Here is a 17074-nt window from a genome sequence, read left to right as displayed (position 1 = left end):
CCGTTCTAAACCGGTCTCACGCACTCAAAGATGCAACACGATAACACATTTATGCAAACTTGTTATAACACACTAGTTTGCCCTAACTTCTGTATTTTGTTTTTTGTGAAGCTAACCTCTGTATTTTGGCAAACTCTTCTATATCAAAATTCGTCGACGACAATCTTCTTACCCCTTCTTCTTCCTAGTAGCGGACCTAGAAAAAATTCGTAATTAGGGGCAAACTTAATTTTACTATATAAAAAAACATAATTTTATTGTGGGACATGTAACGATTTTATCAAAAATCTTATAAATTTTATTAAGAAATCAAAGTTATGGGGGCATATCAAAATTGGGTATCATCTTCTGATTTCCTTCGGTCAAACTTCCCCCAAAAAAAAAAAAAAAAAAAAAAGATGTGCAATCGAAAGGATTCTATCAAACCCTTAATTACAGAGACATGATGCAATCCATTCAAATAGAATCTCCGTGACTTGCAGGTACACTCGTGGCATTAACACATAGACGGCAATCTCACCAAGAAAGTTTTCAGAATTTGTACATGTGTATACATATTGGTCTGGAATTTTAATGAATTTAAAGTAATAACTTAGGTGTAATTACGTTTTGCATGTATGTGCCTAGCCGCTTCTAGCTTCACAATACAATAACAATTTCGAAACTCTTAATAATTCGACGATTATTGCTGAAGAGATGCCGAGCCAATCATGTGCACGTATACGATAGATTTTGTTTGTTACTCTTTAAGATACAAATCAATGGTATTTTATAATTTCTTTACTTTCTTAATGTGAGTGAAATCTTTATGTTATGATATAATATAAATGTTTCGGAAATTATATTAATATAAATAGCTCAATATATCATGGTGCACTGTTAAATTTTTTTTTTTTTTTAAAAAAGGTCATGATAGATTTTTATAAGCTCCAAAAAGCTTATTATCGGGCTTATAAATTGTTGAAAGCAAATTATATATAAAATCGACAAAAATAGAATTTGGACAGAAATAAAAAGTACTCTGAAATTCTCTCTTTTGTTACAGTTGCAGAAACACAAAACAAAATACAGACAGAAGACAAAGTTGCAGAATCATAACCCCTTTTGGTAAAGAACTTGTGACTGAATATTTGATTATGCGACTGAAATCACTCTATGAAGTACTTCTTCCTGAAGGATGAAACCTGGTTCCCAGAAGGCGGTTTAATTTCGCAGCCGAGCTCTACCTCCATTAACCGATGATTTTCCTTTGAGCGTGTCATTATCAACGATACACTCAGACCATCGCCTTCCCCAACGTTAACTGTCGGATTCAAGACAAAAACCTGCGAAAAACGGGGATCGGAATTGAAACTCATCCCATACCGCAAATGTAATTGAAAGTTGAAACTGAATCAATCGTGTATCACACCTGTTGTCCCCAGTGAGTGCAATAATCATCGCTAGGAGCTGTGGTTAACTCGACTTCTCGCAATGCTGGATCCTCCTTCCTTCCCTACATTCTCAAAGTGACGAGATCAACCATTAGACTTTTGTTCGAGATGGCTTTTCGGGTTTCGGTTTGGTATTTGTCGGGTTCGGTTCGGTAAAATTGTACCAAACTAGAACTGAATGTTAATCTTTTCGGGTCAGAACTTTTTTTGTTATGTGAACACCAAACAAGATCCGAAGCTTGATATTCACACATACATTCTTACATAAGGGTACATTATTCAGGTTTCGGTTCGGTACTTCTCGGGTTTGGTTCGGCTCGGTATTTATCGAGTTTGGTTGAGGAACTGTTTACTCTGTTCTACAAAAATTATACCAAATTATATTCGGTTCAGTTCGATTTCGGTTCGGAACTAAATTCCTGAACTGAACCCCTAGTTTTCATGAGATTTTACAGGTGTGAGGATATCGTTTCAAAAGTTACCGTGAAAGTCTTACCCGAAAATGAACATCGAACCAACCACCAAAGCCGCAGAGCCTCGTATTCTGAACGCTAACGGTTGACAGGACGTTCGACCTGACTTCGGCAATATCACTAACCGTAGCTGTCAAACAGTCTATTTCCTTAACAATGGTAGGGGTCCCAATCAGTTGTTGTGGACTCAGGTTATTCCAGATAGCTGTCTGTGAGAAGAACAAAAAGGATATTCAACATGTTATATCAGTGCAAGGTTCTAAGTAATTTCATCAAACCGCAAAGCATACAAGATAATTTATAATAACGCAAAGATAATAGGGATGGTTTAGACGTTTTACTACAACGAACTATAACCTTGGTTGAAAAAAGCGCGAGGCGTACCGAGGCGCTAAAGGTCCAAAATCACGAGGCGCGAGGCGCGAGGCGAAGGCGCACGCCTCATGTATTTGAGGCGCTTCTATTTTTTATAACAATATATATATATATACTATATAAACATAGATTATATAGTTTAGTTAGTATAATATACATTTATATATATAAATATAATCTAAATTTATAATAACATAAATAAAATTTAAAAATAGAATGGTAGATAAATATTATTAACAAATAACAATAATATTGTTTGAATTTTATTTTTAAACTTTTTATAAATTTAGTTTTATATAATTTGTAAGAATATACATTTAAAATTATTAACTATTATAAATTTTAATTATAATTAATTTTATCAATCTATAATTAATAATTGATAATATAATAATAATAATATAGATAAAAATAAATAGATTGAAAATATTTAATATATCTCATATAATATTATTAATGTATAAGAAATATTAGGTATCCATCTTATCATTTGTCAGAGACAATCAAACAAATTGTCTCCCACTAATCTTCTTCTCTGTCCATCTCTCTCATTTTTTTTTTATATTTTTCTATCTTGTCTTCTAGTTCTTCACGTTTCCTCTGTCTCTCTCTATTCTCTATCTATCTCTGAACCTTGAGAAAGTTCACGAACCATTCGTGTAACAAGAGAGAGAGTGACCAGTTCTTTGTTTTTCTTCTATTTTTGTTGTTGTTCTTTTTCTATCGCCTGAATAGCAGGAGGCGCACGCCTCCGCCTCCGGCCGATGCACGCCGGAGGCGCGCCTCTGGCCGCCTCCTGCAAATCGCCTCGCCTTTGGGTACAGATGCGATTTTTCTGGCGCAACAGCGCCTCCAGCGCCTAGGCGCGCCCCAGGCGCGCTTTTTTAAACTAAGACTATAACGCTGCATCTCCTGAAGTTACAGCTCGTTGAGTAATACATTTCAGACGAAAACATAGTCCTTAGAAGTCTTTAGAGTATTATTTTTGTCACTTCAGGCAACTTATTACAAAGTACTTAATCAATCGCAGCACCAAAAATAGTCGAACATACCTGTAAGTAATACTTTTCTTGCTCATGAGAGTAGTGTTTTGTTAGTACACTCATATCAACACCATAGTAGTTCTTGATCTCATCCGAAAAGTTATGCCAATCATCCATCTCTGCATCATAATCACACTTTTTACGATCTGCCTGCGCAGATACAATCGGTGCCAACCACATGCGGGCATGACTAGGATACCTGTTGAATTCAAACAGCAAGATTGTATTTAACAGCCAAGGAGACAACATCATATTTTTATCGCTGCAGAACACGCAAGCATAAAGTCGAGGAATAAGGATATTCAGAATATTGTGTGCATTGTGCAATGAAGACGTTAAGAAAATAGCTAAAAGAGTAAATGCACCAAAGCACTTACATGACACCTGTTGGCTTGAGCCACCGGTCACGAGCACAGATCACGGAATCAAACATGGACTCTCGCAGAAGGAAGTATCCCATCCACTCCGAGATAATCACATCAACTGCACATCGAATTGATTACAGAGACATCAGTGTGAAACCCAAAATCAAAGTGCTAATCTTACAACTAATTGTAAGACTCTTACACAGAGCACATCAAGCTTAACTAAGCTGCTAAATATCCCAAGTTACAACCAATAAAAATGGCATTTCCATGTAAGCATGAAATACATTTTCATTCTCGTTTGCAAAGGAAATAAAACAAGAAACCGAATGCCCTGCACTAACCTTTCTCTGGCAATGTAATATCCTCCATTGATCCTTCTATAACTTCCACAACGTGGTCAAGATTGTTGGCTTTGACAAGGGCACGAGCATGATCAGCCATCTTAGTCGCTTCGACAGCATAAACCTTCCTTGCTCCAGCTTGGGCCGACCAAATCGCAAGAATTCCACTCCCTGTCCCCACATCCAAGACAGTCTTCAACGCAAACATACACGACAAGTCAGTCAAAACATCACCAAGGAACAATTCGATACGCATGCATAAGCTAGGCCAAAAGCAAAAACATATGGGTAAACGCCTAGGGTCGGCCAATTTGCTTAATCTGAATAGTCCCCAAGCAAATAATGATACACAAAATGTATTAACGGTAAAACTCGAATCACTCACTGATCATTGAGCTTCAACAAAATGGAAATCGATTTGTTACATTCACCCAAAACAAGCTTACACATCCTAATCTTCTCTAGTAGCAGCTACTAATTCGGTAGTATAACAAGTAAAACCCGAAACCAACACATTACATACATAGACACACCCAAACCCATGTATAAACACACGGGCACATTTATGTACAAGCATTTTGAACTTCACCTATATACACACAAATACAAAACATACACAAAACATGTATATGTAAGAATACTGTGAACTTTACCTTGCCGGAGAAGTGATGCTTGTTCTCGAAGACGGCGTTGTAGTATGCGTCCATGCGAACTCGATCGGAGAGCATGTCCTTCTGGTGGTAGAGAAACCCATAGGTGCAGAAGTATTGAGCGAAATCGACGTCCTTGTCCACCGCCGCCGAGGATCCTCCTCCTCCGCGTCTGGCCATGGCGCCGTCGTGGTCGGAGGTCCTCATGTTGCCTCAGATGGAGAGAGGGAGGTGTGTGTGAATATTAGGGCAAAAATGGCTTTAGAAGCGGCGGGGTTTGGGGTTTTGGCTTCCGCATGCCACGTCATCACTTGGAATTTCGAAAGCCACTGTTTGGTTTATTCCGGTCGGGTTAGGGAGACCGGTTCGTAGGCTCTCTTCCGTGGTATACTTCATGTATAAGTAAAAGCACAAATACTTGAAAACAATGAACAGTTTTTATAATTAGTTAAATAATTATATTTATGTATTTGTTTAAATGCTAATATGAATGACTAAATCTTGTTTCATATGGCTAAGAAAATTATGATCTAGGTTTATTCCGGTTTTGGAGATCGGTCCGGTCCATGTATTATCCAAAACTTGAATAATTTTATGATATATTCATATATTTGCGAGTAAATTGATTGAATAAAATTTTGCAATCCGAAAAGAAATCTCAAAGGTCTCGAAAATTCCCAAAACGGTAACCGTAACACAAATGCTACAAATTAGATAGTGCTATTTTTATTTTTACTTGTTATAAAACAATGAGTTTCCAGTTACATAAAAATATAATGATTGAACCATTATATGTAACAATGTTTTAAGATTTTTTTTAACTTCACTACTATGTCACTCTTCTTATTCTCATGTGTAAAATTAATTCATATAAATTTATTTTAGTTTTCTATTAATACACCACTATCTTAATAATTAAACAATTTACTTCATGTTTCATTTCTTATATTTTTTACAACAAAAATATCGCATTTAAAAAAACTAAATATTTTACATGTAAAAACGAATCTAAACTTGAAAGATTTTAAAATGAATTTCTAAATTGATATAAAAACTAAATGATTATAATTTTTATTTCACATACTGAAAAATAAATTGATATTTTGTATTAAATAGTTAAAAAAAATTACAAAATTTGATAGAAAGATATTCAAATATAGTCTATATGAAACATATTATTAAATATAATTTTATAACAATAAATTATGTCGCCATCTATATAAAAATATATATAATATAGCTGTTTTAATCTTTAATCGAATAAAAAAAAATGCATTTTTGTATCTAATTGACTAATAATTATCTTTCAGTATATTTTTAATCACATTACAAGTTTACATCATAATTCCAAGTCTGCAACTCGAAACAGTCATAATAATAAAAAAAAAACTTATTTTTTTACCCTTGAACAAACCTTCCATACATATATTTCTTAACAAAAATCACCTTTTTACATGGACGGAAAAAGTCATGTTTTGCCATCTAAGTTTATTAGAATATATGATTATGGTTAAATATTGGTTTAATTGATTTTGGTTTGGTTTAGTTGGTTAGGGTTTGTATGGTGTTTCTTTCTTCTCTCCCTTTGTATTTAAGGCACCATGTTTCCATTTTTTGTTTTTGTAATAAACATGGTGATTTAACAGCCAATACAAAATCTTGATTTTTTTTACCAAAAAAATTTAATTTTCAAATTAACAAAAAAAAAACAGAATTTGATTTATTTAGATATAATAATAAAAAATTAAAATTCCCTTAGAAACAACTTTAATGGAAAGCCTATCTATATACAAAATAAATATATGTTATTGGATAATCGGGAAATTATTTGGTTAATTGTATCGGGATTAATCTACATTTCTAGATCTTGGTAAACTAACACACGAATCTACACTGTCGAAGCCGACACGTGTCAGGATCTGAGAGAGGGACGCTGATGCACCCATGGTTTTGGGAGACAAAACCTTTGCACCGAGACACTGGATTTACACCGACCCACTCTGATTTTATTTTCTTTCCGATTTATTTTTAAAAAAAATGTAATTTATGTAATTTAATTAAAATATAAAACGGGGAATCGCACAAAATTTCATGGTTTTCGGGTGAGTGGTTAAGTTCGTGAAAAAAGTGAACGAGATTTTGGACAGATCTCAAGGCCCGTTGATTTTGTCCTGATATTACCAACTTGCCCTTTTAAAACTATGTTCACTTCAATATATTGCAAGTATTTTTTTTCTATTTTAGTTAAATTCGAAATGTAATTTTATGAGAAAATTAAAAATACTAAAGAATCTTTTCAATCCAATCTTAAGGTTTTTGGGAGCAGAAAACATTTTCTACACGTTTGAAAATTATGAATTATTTGTAAGTAATTTTATGTAAAATACCATTAATATTAACTATGAATCATTTATAAGTAATTTATGTTGAAACTATAATTAGAGACAGATCCACCATTAATAATATATTGGGGTATTTTTTTTAATCTTTTGAACATAATATATTTTATATTAATAAGTAATTTATATAAGGTACCATTAACAAAAGTAATTGGTATAATTTGGTAGATATACAAGGTTTTTTTTTAATTTAAATGGGGCTTCTATAAGCCTAATGAAATGTCTTAACAAATTAAATAAAAGGCTAAGGGGACAAAAGTGATGACCGTTTTTCTTGGTAGGAAATTAATGACTATTATTCGTATTGTGAATATTTATTTCTAGATTTCCTTGAACTTGTGAAACTCCCATAATTGTTGTAGTCTTTATCACTAATAAGTAATAACAAATATAATACAAACAATTGGTTGTAGTTGGGGCTGAAAATGTTTATAAAACAGTCGCTCTTAATTTAACTAGTTTTTCCACGTTTTGATCATGCATGAATTGAAACATTCATAGAGAATATATGTATATATCGTAACATCATTTTTATATTCAGTTTATCGATGTTTTGTCCTCATTCACAAATTGATCGAAAATAATGAATCGAAAATGTAGATATATTTTATTGATAGAAATAACTCAATCAATTTTATTAAATTATCGTTAATCATATTATATAACTTTCGAATCTTTCTCATTCTTTTATACGTTTATCTTATTTCGTGTCTCTCCCGTCTATCTGTCTCATTCTTTTTATATTTATTTATTTTATCATAAAACTTACACCAAATCAATTTCTATATTGAATTTGATTAGAACATTTTTATATGTTATAAGAAAACCCTCGAAAAAACCGTCATTTTTTCAAAAAGATTCAAATAAGTCTTTTAATTTAAAAAATATCCAAAAACTCTTAATTACTTCTAAATATCTATTTAAAACCACATCCTCAAAAAATAATATATCAAATATAATATAAATTTTTTATAAAAGATACATTAAAAACCTCAATTAAATAAATAAATAACAAGTTTAAACGTCCAAGCTTTTTCAACTAGGAAATGGCATAAATAAACAGAGGGGTAAAATAGGAAATAAAAAAAGGCAGGAGTGAAACAAGCGACTCTGACGTTAGAATTTCAAAGCAAAACCATCAACTCTTCACTCCCTTTTTATCTGTTTCCATTTCCCTATAAATGCAACCTCTCACGAGCAACAACAGCAGCAGCACCACCACCATCCGCAATCCGAAAGATTTCCGATAATTATAAAATTATAATATATTTTCTTCCGAATTAAAGAAAACAAAAAATGGAGAAAAATGTGTCTGCTCAATCCCCTTTGGAGAGGAACACCGTGGCTGCTCTTGACCATAACCTCGCCATCGCTAAACGTTGTGCTCAAGGTTCTTGTTTTTTTTCCTCCCTATGTAATATATAATTAATTATCTGTGTATACATATATATATATTTATATATATATATATATTACGATTTTATGTATTTATTTTTATTATGTGTTTGGTCCGAGCAGAGGGAGTTCTCGCTGGAGCAAAGGCAGCCATTGTGGCCGGCTTTGCCGCTGCTGTTCCTACCGTAAGTTTCTTTTTCTTTTTTTGTTTTAAAGTTTTTTTTTTTTGCATTTTCAAATGCTAATATTGTTATTATTGTTATAATAATAATAATAGTAGTAGTAGTAGTAGTAATAATAATAATAGATTTCTCATAAATAACCAACCGGTTCGGTATAAAACTAAATTTAAAATTTCGTTATTGTTTAAAATAAGATTAAAGTGAGATATTATAAAATGCAGATGGCTAGTGTGAGGATGCTACCATGGGCAAGAGCTAATCTCAATCACACTGCCCAGGCTCTCATCATCTCAACCGGTACACTCAAACCGAAAATAACCGGATTTGTTTTTTCTAAACCAGAACCGATTAACTTAAAACCAATTTCGATAATTATTAACATTCAATAATTATTTTTGCAGCTGCGGGAGCAGCATATTTCATTGTCGCGGACAAGACAGTGCTGAAGACGGCAAGGAAGAACTCGTTCAAGCAAGTCCAAGAAATGGATCACTTCTAAACTTTGTAATCTTGCTAATGATGGGTTTTGCTTTTAATTGTATGTCTTAATCTATAATTAATTACTATCTTAAGATGCAATTAAGATAATTCATAATCGTAAGATCGTGTAATGAATGACAATAGAATCCAGTGGGTTTTAATCTCGAAGTGATATATGTTAAAATTACAAATCAAATAGTAAAAGAATGATAAATGTTTGCTATAATATTTTCTGGGGAAAAAATTACTTTTCTTTTTTGTGTTTCAACTTTCTTTCTCTAATAAGGCATTTTATAATCACAACTAAAAATATTTTGGGAATCAGAAAATTTTATCAATGAAATAGCGATCAAAAATTGAAATAATAAAACAAGATTCAAGCTATATCCATCAAATTTTATTAGAACAGACTTCAAATGTTTTAAATTAATTATTGAATGCGAATATAAAAATCGAAACATAAAATATCATATGTTTTTTTAGTGGGTCAATGAATTTAAGTATATCACTTTTTTGACGGTTTGATTTGTAATTTTCCTGCAAATGGCGAACGTCTCTCTGTTGCTGCAGAATGGCAGCTTCTCTTCAATAGATATCATAGGAAGCCAAAAATTTAACCAACTTGGTTAACTTAACCGGTGAAAAGAGAACGTAAAGTTGGGAAACGGGCCAAGTTCGAGGTTAAAGTTGGGGAAGGGAGTATAACTACAATCACATGTTTTGTTCCCGACCATTGGATTATTCTAAGGCTCGGCCCACGACGCCCGATTATCCAAAAAAAAAAGAAGCCAAAAATTTGTGATTCGTCCAACTCTGTGATGAATCTAGGATGTAAAATGGGCCAACTCGACAAAGATCGGTCCAAAAAAACTTACCCGAATCGTGATCGTTTACAACCTCGGTTGAAATCGCATAATATCCTTCTTCGTTCAGTGATTGAAATCCGATTACGAGAATTGGAAACACAATTTCAGGATCCAAATACCCTCTCGAAGAATTTGGTAAATCTCTTGTTTCGACATATTTTCTCTCGTATATCCGTCACGTAATGAGAGAATTCTATTCCATAGAAGTATAGACGTTATATCAAAGGGTCACAACTAATCCCAATAGTCATGTACCGTACACAGCCATTTATAGAGCGTCATAATCATCAACGAGTCAGAAAAATCTTAACTCGTTCCACATCGCTTTACCTCGCGACCCAAATAAAAAAATAAAAAAAATATCCTTTTGAAATAAAACAAAAATTTTCCGACTCATGACGGACTGGTTCTAAAGACCGTTTTTTTCGGGTTCGAATTTTTTTGAGCCCAAATCGGTAAAATATGGGTTGATCGGTGAACTAGACTCATTTTGACATGCATTGTCCAGAATGGTACCCTTTGTGGTTGTGTCATCACCCAATTGGCAAGCATGATGGTCGGATTGTTGTTGTTGTCTGCATGGGGACAAAAGGATATTACTGCTATTCATTACAGTTGCGACGCCAACCTTGAAAACCGGCTTTTGTGACATTATCCTCTTGGGATGCTTTCTTCTCTCTGGTATGCAGGGCCATATAGTGGACATATACTTGATTCAATCTGTACTGTCATTGCTATATTATGTTGCTCTATCGGGGATGATGGTTCGGCATTTCTACGATGTACCCGTTATTCTGAATCCGATTCCACAATGCGACGCAGTAGCATGGAGTTCCTGCAAAGAGTAGATGATTCTACTGTGTCAATCTTTGGATCATGTTGTTCAGACAGATCTCTGGCTTTCGCCTGTCCGTTTCATCCTTTAGCCGACAACTCATTCCGTCAGTCTTCTATTTTCGTTAACCGGAATGTTATACAGGTTACCGTCCAGTTGGCATGCGTAGACGCAAATGAGAAAGCAGAAGCTCAAAGATACATTCCCAAACCCTCAGATCCTCGGGAAATAGCCGAGGTATGTTATACAATGTATAACTCGATTAGGGTTTCTCAGTTTCTGTTTTCGCTTGTAAAAGAACTGATATCAAATTAGCAAAACCTACCCGTGATCATGTAGGACCGTACGAGAAACCATGAGACGATAGTTTCCTCTTCACGTTTTCGTATCTCTCAGGCTTGCGCTCAGATTGGTTTACGGCGGAGTTTCACATTGCAGCAACAACAACAACTACAACTAAGCAGAGAGAGTGAGATAAATCTTAAAGATAGCTTACTAAATCAAAGAATTTCGGCTCTTCATTTGATCAAAACGAATAACAAAACTGTAGTAATTACCTTGTTCATCAAAAATTCGATGTGCACTCTGAGGGAGACTTCCAAACCATTATCCATCAGGTTCAAAGACAATGGCAAAAGAACATGAAATAAGATCTTTGAGAGAGCTACGGACCGATGTGACGGGATCAGTTCTCGACAGGTTTCGTTGGAGTTTGACCCACGGGAAGGTCGTCGATCCAATCAGCATAGATTCGGTTAATTTTCTTGGGATTGCTCCACTTGAACAGGCACTTCTTCCTCCGAGCTTCTTCGTTCGGGCTGGAAGAAGAAGCTGCTGTCACTTGTGCAGTTGCTTTCGCTGCCAATGCATTGTTACCCGTCATTGTATGTAGTTTACTCGCATACCTAACTTCGCCTTCCACCCTTCCGACCGTGGTATGAAGCTCTGTGAATCCATAACAGCAGATGTTACTTAAACAAACAAACCCGAAAAATCTCCTTTATAGATTAGACAATATCATTCTCAATATCCACATATCACTACTGAGTGATACATAAAACGAGATTCGACACTAATACCGAGGAAAACAAGATCATACCACAAGACTCATAGCTAGAGATTCAATCAATGAGACAGAGAACAACACAGGTTACCAAAGAGACTTGACAATTGGAGACCAAAACCAAGTTATGATCAAACAGCAAAAACCCACCTGCTTGACCATGAGCAAAGTGACATTTATCACCAAAAGGGCAGTGACCCGTCATCTCAAACTTCATACACAATCTCGTCTTCCAATACACAGTCTTCGAATTCGAATTTGAATTCGAATTTGCGTTGCTCGATGGAACGGGAGGCGGAACTGGTATCAGCATTGGTCCACCATGGATGAGGGCTTCAATTTGACTAGCAGAAGAACACACATTGCCCACTAATGCATCAGAACCGCCATTACCAATGCTTATGCTAATCGCAGAGCTCTCCCTCAACTTGGACGAATCGTCCCTATACTTAGCCAAATCCTCATGAAGAAAATTGCATCTATCTCCATATGGGCACTCCTCTCCACAACAAAAACTCCTACAAAGCTTCATTCTCTGGATGATCTTTTGATCCTCATCCCAAGAATTCGTGTCGCCGACAACAACAGACAAAGTGTGTCGCTCTCGATCGCGATCACGTTCTTCGATCGCTGTCGCTCCGACAAGTTCTTGCCAATTCGACGGAGGTTGTCTCAGGTCCTCGATTCCATGAGCGAAGTTGCAGCCTTCTCCATTTCTACAGGCGCCGAGTCTGAATCTGGCGCACATTCTCGTCTTGTAGAAGATGTTCGCAGTGCCTTTGTTCGCCGGCGGCGCCATCGCCATCGCCGTCGTTCTTGAATTCATTTGCCGGTAAAAATGGAGAAGTGTGTTTTCTTGCGGCGGGTTTAGGAACCCTGAAACCTAATTGTTCAGAAAATGACCCTTTTCTTTTCTGTATTCCTCCTCTCTTCACTAGTAATGGTAATAAGGGAGGTTATTTTGGTTGAGTTCGATTATTTTTTAGATCTCATAATTTAGTTTTTAAAAATCATAATTAATCCGTGGTTATATTCGAGTCCGTTTAATTCGATTTATTTTTTTTAATTCGATTCTATTTCAATATTTTTTAAAATGGTCATTTTCTACCTTTTTTAGTTTTTGAAATAAATAAACTTCATTTTTTTTATATTCAAACATTTTCCTAATAATTGATCTTTTATATTCAAGCATGTCTAAAATAAATAAACATTCATACCAAAAAAAATAATAATAAACATCCATATTTTATATCTATCTAAAGGTAAAAAAATAAACAAATGTCAATTTTTTTCCTGTGATTGATTTTTTATATTCCAACGTTTTCCCCCCTATGATTCATCTTTTATATTCAAACATGTTTAAAATAAAATAAACAAAAGTTCAGCTTCTTATATCTAGCTAAATGTTAATTTTTTTTTTCCTATGATTGGTCTTTTATATTCAAACAATTTTTTATCTTGTAATATTTTTCAATATCATCCATACTTAATATAAAATATGTTAGATTTTTTAATATTGTGTGAACTGATTAATTATTGTCATGTAAACTAAACATTTTTATTCTACGTAAACAAATTATTTGGGGAAACTGCTCATTATCTATACCACTTGTGACAACCCAGAGTACCGTAGGAGGGCGGGGAGTGATCGCCGGTGCAGAGGCACGGACAAGGGGCGGCTCCTGACGAACTTCTGGGTAGGGGGTACAGGGATGAATCGAACACATCGGAATGAGAGAGATCCGAGGGTTGTATAGGTATGGGACTATACGGTCTAAGATAACATAAAAGAATTAGTTGAGCTACTCATAGCAACAAGGTGCACCTACCTTTTTGGTTGACTATCCCGAGAGAACTCCAAAGTTAAACGTGCTGACTCTGGAGCAATTTCAGGATGGGTGACCTACTGGGAAGTGTCTCGGTATGCGTGCGAGTGAGGACAAAACACGCTGAAAGGTCTCGGGTTGCTGTGTGAGGGCAGTTTCGACAATTCGTAGCGGCCTCGGTCGTTATACCACTTATACAGACGATCACTTTCCAACCTCATCTATCTCGAGATGTCACAAATAATGTTTCCTAAAAAAAAATTATTCGATATTTGAAATTGTCGTTATAGCTTTCCAAAGGATAGGAAATATGAGTATTGAACAGACACAATCAATAGTTAGGGGGCAAAATTAGAAATTCCAAAACATTGAGGGGAGAACTTGAAAAATGCGAGGTGGCATACATACATACATACATACATACATGCCACTGCCAAATACTCGATAAAAATGAAAAGTTAGAAAGCTTATGGCTTATGGACAGCATGGCATCATAAAAGAGGCATCAGGTTCTCACCTCTATTATTATTTATAATGGTCCTTCCTTAGTATTATCTCTCATAAACTCTTTTTGTCTCTCGAAATTCTTTTAGATGAACTTTACACTACACGAAACACGATTGAATTGGTCCAAAGGGCTTAACATATTGTTCGTATTTATTTATTTATTTATTATGTCTTTTTTATAAAATATAAAATCGTATTAACCCAAAACTTAAAAAAAAAAAATAGTATGTATAGAAATCGGGGAAAAAAAAGGGTAATTGAATCCAATGGTGGTGTAACAAGTAACCAAAGTAACTATCATTATCACATATATCTATTTTCCCAAGTTTTCCATCAAGACAACAACAATTAGATGATTGGTAATAAATATATTCCGTTTTCTTGGATTTTTTCATTTTGAAATCATAGCTTGAGATTCGATGGACCACCCAAAGCCAAAAGGCAAATTCACTTGTCGTGGTTTCCACAAATGGAAATTTATTAACTAAAATCTTGAAATTATACGAAGATAGTATACTCTCGACCCTTTTCATATATAAAAATGTTTACAACTTAATATATACTTTATTTTGTCAACCATCTTTCTTTTTTTATTTTCATGTTTGCCATTCTCCAGGTTCTCATTCTTATAATGTTCATGTATACATACATTACATGATTCACATTCATTGACCTCGACAAATTGCCCTTATACCGAATGCTGTGATATTTTATTCATAACCTAATAATATATAAATAAATGACAGTCTCAAATTAGATTAAAAAAATATAAAGGTAACATCGAATATTCATAAATATTTTTAAATATATATTTTCTATATTTGATAAGATTTTCATGATACGATATATATCGTAATATGTTTTTCAAGATACAATATATTTCTAATGTCCAAAATATATATATATATTTCTAATGTGATTTTGCGTCATAGCAAAGCTAATTTCTTGCTTCCTTTTTCTCCTATATATACATAATGTGGTGGTTACGTATAATGTGAATAGCTTCTTTTTTTTTTTACGTGCTTAACCTAAATTGTCAACGTAAGAAGCCATGCACGTTGGAATGTGGCGACCCTTGTTGCCGCTGTTACATGGCGATGTTTCTTGAAAAACAAAAGGGGGAACAGCAAGAAGATCAAGAAGGATTCCCGTGACGAACCAAACGTGATTTTCTCATTCCCTTTGTTCATATTTGGTCGTAAAATTACAGATCGTTTTCGTCCGGTTCTTTCCCATATTTGTTGATTACAGTCTCGTCAATTAGGCACCGCCTAGAACAAAATATGAAATGAATGTCAATCCAACGTCTCATATCAAATCATACGTCGAAATATATGTATAGCTCATGCGAGGATGATGAATTCCGAGATTTGTCCTCACCGTAATCCCTCGGCGTCTTGCATTTGAAGCATTCCGCCCTACTAGCATAATTATGAACTCCGCACCCGACCCTGTCCATCAAAATTTCTTCGAGGTTAGTTCTATAAAATTTCTACTAGGGATTTACACATTGTCATTTGAAGAATTCAATAGATTATTTAAAACTTTGTTGCCATAATCTTGATTAGAAAATCTTGTAATAGGCACTTTGTGATCATAGAACTGATTCTCAGCCGAAAATGTTCCTTCATTCAAAAAGGGAATGGACGGTTTGATTAATCTCGAAATAATATGTACCTAGAACAAATCCAGTCGCCCGATTTCCAACCGGGAGGATACGCCCCTGCTTCATTTCCATAAGCAACCATTTGAGCTCCATAATATTCCGTGTAATCTGTTTTGAGCATTCCACAACGATAACAGCTTGTTCGGCTCGCGTAGTTATGGCTACCGCAGTTTAAGGCCGAGCAATACCAATCTCCGGCCAAGGTTTCAGTCCTGTTGTACAAGTATGTCGATACATCGGGACCCCCGAATTTCGGGTACCCGCATTTCTGACATATCTCTCTTTTCTTGAAGTTGGCGTGTTGACACGCCGCACACAGCCAGTCTCCTCCTGTCCAGCTCATCCTTCTGTCTTTATATATGTATTGCCTGAAAACGTTCAACGGCGCTAGAGGCTTAGAGAGCAGAACTGCCCGAAAATCTCGTTGCTTGACAAGGAAGTAAGAGAAATGGGTCGGATTTTAGATGGATTGTAAAGAAGAAATCTTACCCGAATTAGAAGAAGAAGAAGAGGAGAAGGTTAAAAGAACAAGAACAAGAGAGAACAAATGAAACGTAGAAGCAAGTGGTGAGCTTTGGTGGTTTTAGGAATAAGGCTTTATATAACCATTTTGAGATGCCCATTCCCATCGACTTTCTTGGGTTTCTTGGAGATAAAGTAAAAGAGAAATTGATAAATTAAAAAGGAAATTGAAACTGTGTTTCATGGGAAGGAGAAAGTGCCGTAAAACATCGGTGGGCGCGAAATTACGAGAATAACCTTCTTCTTTAAGCGGATTCCCGTTTGCATTATTGCGAGGAAAAGGGGGACACGATGAAGGGTATTATTCTCTCTTGCCCCCCATGGCCATTTTCGAAGCAAGGTGCTTTGAGGGGGAGACATTATTTGAGTTGGTGACTCACTAGGGTTTGTGCATTGAACCGTTTCTTCCCACAGTTTGATGCAAAAACACAATATACATATCTAGTTGAGGATTTTGTCAATATTTAAATATGAAATTAGTAACGAATCACGTAGAGATATTCAATTTGATAGCTTGGAAGTCAAAGTTGATGAGCCGAATCCATTCTTTTTGAACTAAATTTCAAAGGGTTCGATGAAGAATTATATAACTTTTCATGAAAGTTGATGATATTTTATACAAAACCACCTATAACTTCTATCACATGAAG

General features: G+C 34.9%; 4 protein-coding genes across 5 annotated transcripts; 1 reads left to right on the top strand and 3 right to left on the bottom strand.

The window, feature by feature from the left end:
• Positions 1 to 985: 985 nt before the first annotated feature.
• LOC104809006 (protein arginine N-methyltransferase PRMT10) lies at positions 986 to 4939 on the bottom strand. The gene is made up of 7 exons (XM_010534879.2): positions 4687 to 4939; positions 4034 to 4226; positions 3702 to 3807; positions 3334 to 3523; positions 1930 to 2115; positions 1412 to 1495; positions 986 to 1325 (listed from the first exon to the last, which is right to left on the bottom strand). The coding sequence occupies exons 1-7, from the start codon at positions 4888 to 4890 to the stop codon at positions 1149 to 1151; spliced, it is 1140 nt and encodes a 379-aa protein (XP_010533181.1). The 5' UTR covers positions 4891 to 4939; the 3' UTR covers positions 986 to 1148.
• A 3347-nt stretch (positions 4940 to 8286) lies between these two features.
• On the top strand, positions 8287 to 9307 carry LOC104809003 (early nodulin-93-like). Its single transcript, XM_010534877.1, has 4 exons — positions 8287 to 8472; positions 8601 to 8662; positions 8881 to 8956; positions 9061 to 9307. Exons 1-4 carry the CDS (start codon positions 8379 to 8381, stop codon positions 9156 to 9158), a joined length of 330 nt encoding a protein of 109 aa, XP_010533179.1. The 5' UTR covers positions 8287 to 8378; the 3' UTR covers positions 9159 to 9307.
• Positions 9308 to 10199: 892 nt separating this feature from the next.
• LOC104809002 (zinc finger CCCH domain-containing protein 39-like) lies at positions 10200 to 12813 on the bottom strand. Of its 2 annotated transcripts, none has more exons than XM_010534875.1 (4): positions 12054 to 12813; positions 11398 to 11785; positions 11166 to 11296; positions 10200 to 10840 (listed from the first exon to the last, which is right to left on the bottom strand). In XM_010534875.1, exons 1-2 carry the CDS (start codon positions 12727 to 12729, stop codon positions 11526 to 11528), a joined length of 936 nt encoding a protein of 311 aa, XP_010533177.1. In that variant the 5' UTR covers positions 12730 to 12813; the 3' UTR covers positions 10200 to 10840; positions 11166 to 11296; positions 11398 to 11525. The 2 variants fall into 2 exon arrangements, with proteins under 2 accessions (XP_010533177.1, XP_010533178.1); XM_010534876.1 differs by having other exon boundaries at positions 11166 to 11290.
• A 2477-nt stretch (positions 12814 to 15290) lies between these two features.
• Positions 15291 to 16435, bottom strand: LOC104809001 (zinc finger Ran-binding domain-containing protein 2). The gene is made up of 4 exons (XM_010534874.1): positions 16392 to 16435; positions 15914 to 16270; positions 15617 to 15687; positions 15291 to 15507 (listed from the first exon to the last, which is right to left on the bottom strand). Exons 2-4 carry the CDS (start codon positions 16243 to 16245, stop codon positions 15497 to 15499), a joined length of 414 nt encoding a protein of 137 aa, XP_010533176.1. The 5' UTR covers positions 16246 to 16270; positions 16392 to 16435; the 3' UTR covers positions 15291 to 15496.
• Positions 16436 to 17074: the final 639 nt, after the last annotated feature.

The sequence above is a fragment of the Tarenaya hassleriana genome, unplaced genomic scaffold (assembly GCF_000463585.1).
Source record: "Tarenaya hassleriana unplaced genomic scaffold, ASM46358v1 Cleome15, whole genome shotgun sequence".
NCBI lineage: Eukaryota > Viridiplantae > Streptophyta > Magnoliopsida > Brassicales > Cleomaceae > Tarenaya > Tarenaya hassleriana.
Note: the sequence above shows the minus strand (reverse complement) of the source record. Positions and strands in the feature narration are given on the sequence as shown.